Here is an 11,091-nt window from a genome sequence, read left to right on the forward strand (position 1 = left end):
GAAGTAACACAGTTTTAAAAGTTTTAATGAAGTAATACAGTTTTCAAAGTTTTAATGAAGTAATACAGTTTTTTTTATCTAGCAACTTTATGGCAATTCTATTCGTTTGTTTTCCTAGTTATTTTCTTTTTTAGAGACTAATGAAACCATCATTATCCCTGTGGGTAGCATGCTCTCGTTCCATCATCCCTAACAAAAAAGTCCAAAGTAATTCGCAATTTTATTTATGGTCTCGCGCACTTAGGATAGAACCTTCAACCTCCAGAATAGTGTAACTTACAACTGAATTTATCCAAGTACTTTATCTCCTATGGCGCGGGTCCTTATAACTATTTTCAAAATGCATTTTAACAAATCGCACTAAAATAGTTGTTATAAAAAGAGATGAAAAAGGAAAAATAATTCAATTACCTTTGTAGAAAGAAACTTTTATTTTTCTATGCAATAAAACAATGAATAAAATAAAAACTCTCATCGATGTTTGACTTTTCCACATCTTCCCATTAATTTTATTTTTAAAAAAAATCGCCCAAACATTTTTTTAAAACACTATGACTGCTGATCGCTCGATGGCTCTGTCTGCCACATAATATTTTAAAATAAGATTTTGCTTGGTCGGTCACGCGTACGTTTTAAATATCATTTCCTTTCGTCGGTCACATTTAAGTTTAAAATGTCTTTTTTGTCTGTGTGTCACATGCAATTATTTAAATATCATTTTCGTTAGTCCGTTAATTTTCATCGTCTGTTACACTTAAGTTTGAAATACAATTATTAGATGCATAATACTCTTTATAAGGGGCACTTACACATCTTTATATCTGTTTGAAATAGTGTTTGTATTGGTTTGTCTCGCTTAAGTTTTTAATGCCATTTTAGCTAGTCTTTCAGGCTTTATTTTAAAGTATTTCTTAGAACTGCACGCCTGTGGAACTCTGTTTTCCGTCTGTCTGCTTCCCATCTGACTACAACTTGGATGTCTTCAAGTCCAACATTAACAAATTTCTAATGAACCGTCCCCTTAAGTAAACACTTCATCAAATCTCCACACTATCGTACTGTACTTGCAATAACCCTTATCCCTGAGCGGCTTCCGGGCCTTGATAAGTGGTGTCCACCGTGTAAAACAAATATGTAGCACTTGTGTCGATCTGCAACTCTTACATTTAAAATAGCATTTTCGTTAGCTGATCACACTTAATTTTCAAATAGGATGTCATCGATAAACGCACAGATTGAGATGACGCAGCTTTAAATTATCCCTTCTTGTTCTTATTCATTGGATCTCCATGCATCGCCATGGTTACGTCAGGACCTGGAGACAAATTTAAGGTGTGAATTCGGTGGATTTGGGTTCAGTTTCTGTCAGGGTTTAAATTATTACCGGGGAAATAGTCAGGAGAGTGCGAAGGCGAACAAGGATGAGAGCAAGAAAATGTTTGGATCGTGATGAGGATGAAACGGTGAAGATGAAGACTAAAAAACGAGAGGAGGATAGTTAAGAGGAAATCAGAAGTGATGGAAAGTTGGGAGCGAGAAGGAGAGTAAGGATTTTCGAGGAGAGTAAAATGAAGAACAGGAAGAGTTAGAAGAGCAAGGATGAGGAGTCAAAAGTTAGCGAGATGGGGAACAAAGTAGGGAATGTTAACTTTCAACATTTTAATTTATGCTTTTGGTTATTTTCATGGTAAATGCTCGCCTGAACTTCAATCTATGATCCTCCATTGCCAAACCTTTATAAAAAAAACACTCGTCTACCTACAACTACTATCAACAATTTCATCCACTCTCTACCTGTGCCTAAATCTAAATGCAAATTCCACGAAAAAAGCTTTTTTTCTTAGAACTGTTCGCCTCTGGAACTCTGTTTCGCTGACCTGCTTTCCAGCTTACTATAATATGGTTTTCTTCAAGTCCAATGTAAACAACTTCTTGTTGAATCCTCTCCTATAATAACGAAATTATACCCAATTTCCACAATTAATGATTACTACATTGTTGTTCAGGTTACACTGATTAATTCTTATCCTCGAGTGGCCTTCGGACCTTGAGAAGTGGTGACTTCTTTGTAAAAAAAGATCGAAAAAGGATAATGTTTTCTCGGTATTTAAAGACGACTAAACATTTGTCTGGCAATATAAACTTAATACTATATATATATATATATATATATATATATATATATATATATATAGTATTAAGTATATACATACATATATATATATATATGTATGTATGTATGTATGTATAACGAGAAAGGCAGACAGATAGCTAAGGAGTTGTATAGATAGATTAAATGAGAGGTAAATGAAATTAATAAAAGATTTTTTTTACATATGCACAATGAAATCAGTACAATAACAACCTAGAATATGGTACGATCGTTTCAGAGACGATATCAAGTTTATTTAAATACAGCCGTATCATCGGCAAAAAATTGAAGAGTCAATAGATTAAATAAACGACCAATAGATTAAATAAACGACCAATCAGCAGTATCAAAAGAATGTATTCCACAATATACCGATGAGTAGCTCATATTTATGGATCATAATAATATAAGTCTGGAACATTGTTTACCGACATCTTTATGGGCAGCGTAGAGGATCCTGAAGTGAATAGAAACACAGATTAATTAATCGTGTGGTATCAAGTCATACAGACTATTTTAGAAGGTAATATTATATAAGAAAATTCCAGCCAAAAGGGAATAGCTCAATATACTTGATAGAGCAAATGGAATTTATAGTTTTTTATTTAAATTTCATTCAGCAAAACATCAATATACCACTCAGGGGTGGCTGGTTACTTTTAATGCATCAAAAACCAAGCTCCTATCTTTACATCATCAACGCTCTGATACCCACCTGGCATCAATTGAAATGGATGGCTCTCGTCTTGGGAAGGCTCCCTGTTTTGACAAGCTTCTGGGTTTGACTTTTACTCCTGATCTGAAATTGCCACGGTTGCTGGGAAAATGGTGGGATCCTTCTACCGCTCCAGAAGATATCTCACTGCTGATGCAATTCTCTATCTATATAAAAGCCAAGTACGTCCAAGGATTGAGTACTGCTGTCACATCTGGGCAGGAGCTACGAAAAACAACTTATTCTGCCTTGACAGAGTACAAAACAGACTTTGGTATTTGTCGTCCGAAGTGTCAAGCTTTAAAACGATACCAATCTCGTGAAAATCCGTCGGCTTTGTCGAAAGTTTTAGACATACATACATACATACATACATACATGATGATTGCAATGTCTCTTGTCAGACGAGTGCCACTCCCTCAGACATTTAAAATTCATGAGCCCAAATGCCTGAGAGAGTATCTATACAAAGATGATGTTACAGAGTCTTAGCTTTGTACGACAGCTAAGTCTCTCTCTCGGTTCAAAATGTTGAGATCCAGCAACAAGCAAGAGCAAGATAGCCAGCAACAAATTAAACTGCAGACCAGCTTAATGCGGGTACTGGTCTCCCGCTTTATGTTTTTTTTAAATCAGAGATTTGTTTCTACGAGAAAGGTTGCCTTCACCACGGCTTACGGGAGCCCTCTCCACCCCAATACACATATACACACACACAAATATACACGGTGCTTGTTGGCCGTTGACCCAGAAAAGGAGTTCATTCGCCCTTTGGAAGGTCTTGTTTTTAATCCTTCAGGGAGACTAGCCGCCCTCCTCACCAAACAAGTCTGGTGGGGGAACCAGTTTAGTCGCCGGTGAACCGACCATGAGGCAGGTAGTACTGGGTTACATGGTACCAAGAGCATATGACATGACCTGACATATAGTTCATTCGCCCTTTGGAAGGTCTTGTTTTTAATCCTTCAGGGAGACTAGCCGCCGTCCTCACCAAACAAGTCTGGTGGGGGAACCAGTTTTGTCGCCGGTGATCCGACCATGAGGCAGGTAGTACTGGGTTACATGGTACCAGTAGCATATGACATGACCTGACATACATACATACATACATACATACATACATTTAAACAGACAGGTGAGATTTATAAAATGGATTGCGTTTCTGAATTTCTGAGATGAGGATTAATTATTCGTATTATTTGGAATCAGAAAATCACACTGAAGATGAGAACAGAATCAATTCGGTACGGATTCTAAATAATACAAACATGGAAATATATCGTGGAAATAACATTCAAGATAATAACAGTAGTGCCGATGAGGCCAAACAATACTCACAAACTTATATTAACAAACTCGTTGACAGATAGAATCAAATTATAGACAGCAAAATTCGTTAATGTTATGACTAAAGATTTGCAAAAAAAACAAAAAAAACACAGTTTTTCATTTTCAAGAGGAAATTGTACATTGGCAAAAACATTTGCACCTGTAACGCTGTCTGAAAACGTTGTGTCCTGTTTCCCTCGCAAAGGAGATCAAGACAAAGAATAGAAAATGACTCAGACTCGCTTGTTCTTTAAGCAACAACATTTATTTGCTCATTCTCTTATTACTGCTTATACGTCCCTCACGTGATCGTCTTCTCGAGCGTCATTCATGCATTGTACACGATCTCGAACGTTATCCACGTCTCTCACGTGATCGTTCTCTTTGTCTTTTTGATAGTCTTTTGTTCCTTTCCCGGTGACGTATGTTTTAACATCCATGACCATTATATGACTTTCCACAATTTCATAGCTCACGTTAGAAAGTTACACCATCAGTTATTGTACAACGAATCGAGTTAACCAGCCATACTGCTGCATTCTTTAGTATATAAGAGTCTATTCGGTTATTTTATGTCTGTTCGTATTGTTTTACACTTTTTTGCTGTATCTTCCCTTGTGTTGACGGATTCGAGCGCCTATTGATGCGCAACCTGTATTTCTATGAAGGCTATGGTTTTTTGCGTTGTTTTTTTTTTTTTTTTTTTTTTTTTTTCATCGTCTGGAGACAGATAGAGTCTTAAGTGGAATCAGATCATTTTGCTGTTTAAAACATTTAAAAAAAAAAAAGAAACGAATCAAATAAATCAAATAAACTAAATGAGAAATCTAAAACAAAATAAACTAAAAGCTGGAAACAACTTATCAAAAAAATAAGTGAAAAATCGAATTTTTAATAACACACACAAAAAAAAATGCACGTCGAACGTTAAAAAAAAGCGTCAAAAGAAAATGTGAGACAATCAATGTGAATAAGTGGGAAATATTTCTTTTTTATCTCTGAAAAAAAAAGACAACGAATGAAAAGAATCATAACAAAGATTCTGTTAACAAAAAGGCGAAAGTGAAAGTGAAAGTCGTCTGCAGACTTGAAAGCGAAATAAAACATTATAGGACGAAAGTGAGTCGGCACCCTGAAATAGAGACAAAGAAAAAAGAATAAAATTACAACTAGTAGTAGTACTACTACCACAACGACATCTACTACTACCATTACGACTACTAAGCACACTGGACTCAAGCAGTGCCAATGCAGGAGAGGTTAGGAATTGTGCAACCCTTGCTTCTCGTTAAAAGAGAGACAATGAAGAATGAAAAAAACTACTGCTACTAATATTTTTAATATTATTACTTCTACTTAAACAAAAAACGAAATAATAATAATAATAATAATAATAATAATAATAATAATAATAATAATAATAATAATAATAATAATAATAGTAAAATATTATATAATCAAAATGAGTCGACATACTGGATTAGAAAGAGAATTAAGGTATAACATTACTTCTATCACTACTATTATTATTAAAACAATTACTACTACTATTATTATTACTACAATTACTATTACTACTTATGATGATAATAATAACAATAATATAATAATAACAATAAAAATAATAATAATACTCATAATAATAACCATAACAATAATAAAATAGTATTAATAATAAAACAATAATAATAACAATAATAATGACAATAATAATAACAATAATAATGACAATAATAATAATAATAATAATAATAATAATAATAATAATAATAATAATAATAATAATAATAATAATACATTATAGAAAGGAAGCGGGTTGGCAGACTCATGCACAAAGGGAGATATACCTATATTAAAAAAATAGTTACTACTACTACTACTACTACTAATAATACTACTACTACTAATAATAATAATAATAACAATATTATTAATAATAATAATAATAATACAAATATTAATAATATAAAACATTGTAAGAACAAAATAAGTCGATACCATGAAACAGAAAGAAAAATAAAAGAGATAATAACACTAATAACACTACTACTACAAATGATAACGATAATAATAATAATAACACATACATGCATGCATACATGCATACATACATACATACATACATACATACATGCATACATACATACATAAGAGATTTTGGAGTATTCATGAAGGTATAGGAAAAAGACAGAGAAAACGACAGGAAGAGAAAGGAAAAGAGAGAATGAGTGGGAGACAGGAAGAGGGTTGGGTACGAAGAGAGATAGAAAGGGGTGAGGGTGTTACAATTGTAATAGTCACTAAGAATTTAATGGCATTGGATTTGTAAGAAATGACTGCAAAGGTTCTCACAAAAGAAGTTTAAAAAAAAAAAAGACACGACATGACACGCTAAGCCAAAGAAAGCGAGTCTACAGCACGATACAATGGGAATGTCGGCAAAGAAGTGGTACGAGTCGAGGTCGGGCTAATTTAGTATCTTCTCATATGGAATAAGACACGAATGACGAGTCACAAGCTGCGTCTATTCTAGTTATGCTGTTAGCAAGGAGAATGTTACTTTGGACGTAACCATAACCAGATCAACAACAATCGTATTTCGGACGTCTCGTTCACCTTCTTGTCAGGATGTTCAAAACAAAGGTCAGGCATGATTTTGTAGAGCCAATGTTCTAGGATAAGCGTACTCTGCCATACAAAAATGGCTCATCAGTCCTGTCGGCATCCCCCAGTAGTGGCGCCTCAGGCCAGTAGCAATAAGCTAACACCCGTTCTCATAGAAAAGGCAATACCAGGGAAGAGGAAGTTACAGAACTGCACAGAACACCACTCCAACCCGACAAATGCCGGATCATTCCATCTTCAAAAGTGACCCAGACTATCGGACAGATTGTCGAAGACGTATCCTCGACTTAAACGCAACTTAAAGTAGACTAATGGAAATACTATTTCGAACGTAATATAAAGCAGGTCAACGCAAATGCTATTTCATACATAACTTAAAGCAGACCACCGAAAATACTATTTCAAAATGAAACATAACAAACTGATAAAAATTATATTTCAAACAACGGACCTGAAAAATGTCATCCATTAAATAACTTCAAAATACTAAAAAAAGGTTATCTTTGATTTTAGTATGTGTAGTATACATAGGAGTACATGCAGAGAAGCAATGACACTGTGCATAAACTATGTAGCGGCTGGAACTTTTGATGTTATCCGGGGATCAATGAAGACAAAGTGTACTTTTCCAAACCTCGAACCTCATATTAGAATTTTTATTTTAGAATGTCTATAATATATGTTTTTCATGTTAGAAATAACGGATATTCATTTTTGTTAGTTATGAAGACATGTCGTGAAACGCACATCCCAGAAATATGGAATATCGCTTTTTATGAGATTTAAGAATGTTTTGGACAGTTTTTTGTTGTTGTTGTTTTTTTTTAACTATTCAACATTCTTTTTAATATTTCTGGATTTTTTTTTTTTTTTTTTTTTTTTGAAATTTCGGAATGACGGAAGTTATTTTTTATATAACGGATTTTTTGACATTTTGGAAGTTTTGATAAACATTTCAGAATATTTTTATGTCTCTTATTAGCATATCAAACATTCTATTTAGACATTTTTTAATTTTCAGAAATTTTTTTGACATTCAAGTATTATCTTTTTTTTTACATTTCTTAAATTGTTTTTGATATTAAATATTCTTTTTCGATATTTCAGAAGTTTTGGAGGAATATTCCAGTATATATATATATATATATATATATATATATATATATATATATATATATATATATATATATATATATATGATTTTCAGAATGTGAGAGATTGTATATAATAAATTCCACAGCCAAACAATGTCGCAGCCCACAAGAGCCATGACAATCAAAGAACCGGAAGTCCAAGACTATATTGGTTCTTTGACTCTAATGGCTCTTGAGGGCTGTGACGTTGTTTGGCTGTGGAATTTATATATATATATATATATATATATATATATATATATATATATATATATATATATATATATATATATATTGTTTTAGACATTTCAAAACTTCTATTTTGACATTTTATAAAATATGGAATTAAAAGTATTTCCTATTTATTTTGATTTTTATCTCTTTTTTTTAACATTTCAGAATATGACTTGGACGGCGGTAACAAGCGACCACGAACAACAATCACAGCGAAACAGCTGGAAGCCTTAAAACGAGCATATAATGAGAGTCCAAAGCCGGCACGTCATGTCCGGGAGCAGCTGAGTGTTGAAACCGGGCTAGACATGAGAGTGGTTCAGGTCTGGTTTCAGAACCGACGAGCGAAGGAAAAGCGGTTGAAGAAAGACGCCGGGCGGCAGAGGTGGAGCCCTTACTTTAGACAGATGAAGAGAAATGGAGACCCGGATAGCTCGCTCAGCGCCGACGACCGATCAGATGATGGCCTTACGGAGGCTTCCTATGCCAGTGAGTATCCATGATACGGGGTGAACATCCAGATGAAATCGTTTAATTGGTTTAGAACACTGAATTGTGGGAAGTCTTCATTGTTACATTAGTTCTGCTTACATATAAGTATTTATTTATGAGTTTTTGAGATGAGGATTGATAATACGGGGTGTCTAAGGGATCTCTTGGCCTTCGGGTCAAGCAGGGTGTCCCCCAGTACGAAAGAGTAAATGCGGTATTATGGTGAAAGCGAAGAGAAACTTTTGTTTAGTTCTGGAGTGACAAGGATGACCAACGACCCCCATTTTTTCCCACTTTTGAGTTGGCTTTGTGCCTAAGTTTTTTGTTCAATTGGAACTTACATGGTGATTTTAGCTTGAATAAAGAATTTAATATCTCAAAGTGTAGTATCTGTTCTAAAGCTACACTTCATATTTTTGTTCTCGGTTGGTGGATAAGAAATCCTTTACGACTGAGACGATGTTTACTTTATTCCTTTTTTCTCCACATTAAAAAACGACCATGGTGTCTAACTCTGTCCTCGTGGGGAAGCAAAGTGAATAGGCATGCAGGGTATATAAAAATGTAAAAAAATGTACTCACACTTAATAATAAAATCATCATTTATGAACGTAGAGAGAAATATGAAAGCTTTGAATACAAGATACAAATGTAATTGAAGAATCATGTTCGCAAATGTGCAGATTGATGACCCTTATTATCCAAACAACGCTGATAACAATTAAATTGTGAGTACATTTTTGGGGCCAACATGCGCGTATTATTTAGATTGTTACGACTATTGTTCTTACCTGATATGTTATTCTCACGACTTTCTTCAGGCTTTTCAATGGCTTTTCACCAGTTACCAGCAAGAACTATTTTCATAATACATTTGAAGAAGGTCGGAGGTTACATCGACTGAAACGTTTTAAGAATAGCACACAGAAATAATCTAATAATACATAATTTTCTATTTAAAAACATAAGATCCTTTTCAGCTAAGGGAGGCCTTCATCACTATAATGATTTATGTAGAGTTTTTCAGCCAAGGGATATATGACGTCATCTACTATGAACTCATATATGACGTGTATTGGACCAAACAATGACGTGTATTGTGACCAAACAAACAAGCAGACAGGAATACGACGTTATTATAATATATATATATATATATATATATATATATATATATATATATATATATATATATATATATATATATATATATATATATTCTCTGTTTTTGGTTCTCTATTTCCATACAAATCTCAATCCCAACCCCTTTTTCTCCATCTTCTAACCATATAAAAACACTTGTCTTTTTATTTTTATTTCCATTTTTAATAACATGTAATGTGACCTACGCACAATCACGTTGACACCGGTTCTCGCCAGATCACCGAAGTTAAGCAACGCATGACTAGTACCAGATGGGTGACCATTTGGGAAGGCGAGGCGCTGTATGTACCGCGAGGTAAAATACCAGGTTGAGAAACTGGTGCGGTTTATCCTTCTCTCGAGGGTAGACGGGACTTTCTTAAAACGTGATAGGTAGTTTTAGTTACTTAGAACTGCTTTAAAGCTTAACCGCTCACTCATTTTCCGGCCAAATTTACAAACAATTATTAGTTTATAGATCACCTTCTCAGCAATATTGTGCCCAAATAATTTAATTTTCCTTCAGTAAAATAATAGTTATAATGAATTTTCTGGTGTTTAAAATATTTAAAATATGTAAGAAGGTAAGTGAAGCTTTTTTTAACTGGTTTCCATAGCAGCCACGTCGCTTCATGGACGAGTGTTGCTACTAATTCAATGATATTGCGAAAAGAGAAGTAAAAAGAGAAACAGACAGAATGAAAGCATGAAAGGGAGATAATTGGGGGATTTTATTGAAAGCAGACGAGTGCCGTACATTGTTATTACATATGTGTTTATGGGGAAAAAATAAGACTGTAATTAAACAAAGAATAAGTGAATTCACTAAGCCTGGAAAAATCATGGATTACAATAGAAAAATGCGAGCATGAAAAGTAATATGGTTAAGCTTAAATATGAAAAGGTAAAGGACTAGTTGTTAAAACTGGAAAAGAAAAGGACAAGATATTCTAGTAAAAATATAATGAATTTATAACTTAAATTATCGCAGCATTAAGGATGTTTTTAGATTCAATTTATAACATTATATAATCAATTTTTAATGCTGCAATATTTTAAGTTATAAATTGATTATATTTTTTACTAGAATATCCTGTCCTTTTCTTTTCCAGTTTTAACAACTAGTCCTTTACTTTTCCATTTTAAGCTTAACCATATTACTTTTCATGTTCGCATTTTTCTGTTGTAATATACAGATTAGCGATCAGTTATTTGAATGCATTAGTTGCTGATCTCATTTGAATTGATTTCGAAGTCGTCCGTATTTG

At 33.6% G+C, this 11,091-nt stretch overlaps 1 protein-coding gene across 2 annotated transcripts in view; it reads left to right on the plus strand.

The window, feature by feature from the left end:
* Positions 1-11,091, plus strand: part of LOC145247923 (LIM/homeobox protein Lhx3-like) — a 320,272-nt gene that overhangs the window by 299,558 nt on the left and 9,623 nt on the right. For both annotated transcript variants that reach the window (XM_080109560.1, XM_080109559.1), the window contains one exon: positions 8,354-8,677. In XM_080109560.1, the coding sequence (XP_079965686.1) occupies positions 8,354-8,677 (324 nt within the window). The remainder of the gene's footprint in view (positions 1-8,353; positions 8,678-11,091) is intronic.

Source organism: Euprymna scolopes, chromosome 26 (genome assembly GCF_053919585.1).
Source record: "Euprymna scolopes isolate OS-2025 chromosome 26, ASM5391958v1, whole genome shotgun sequence".
NCBI classification, from domain to species: Eukaryota; Metazoa; Mollusca; class Cephalopoda; order Sepiida; family Sepiolidae; genus Euprymna; species Euprymna scolopes.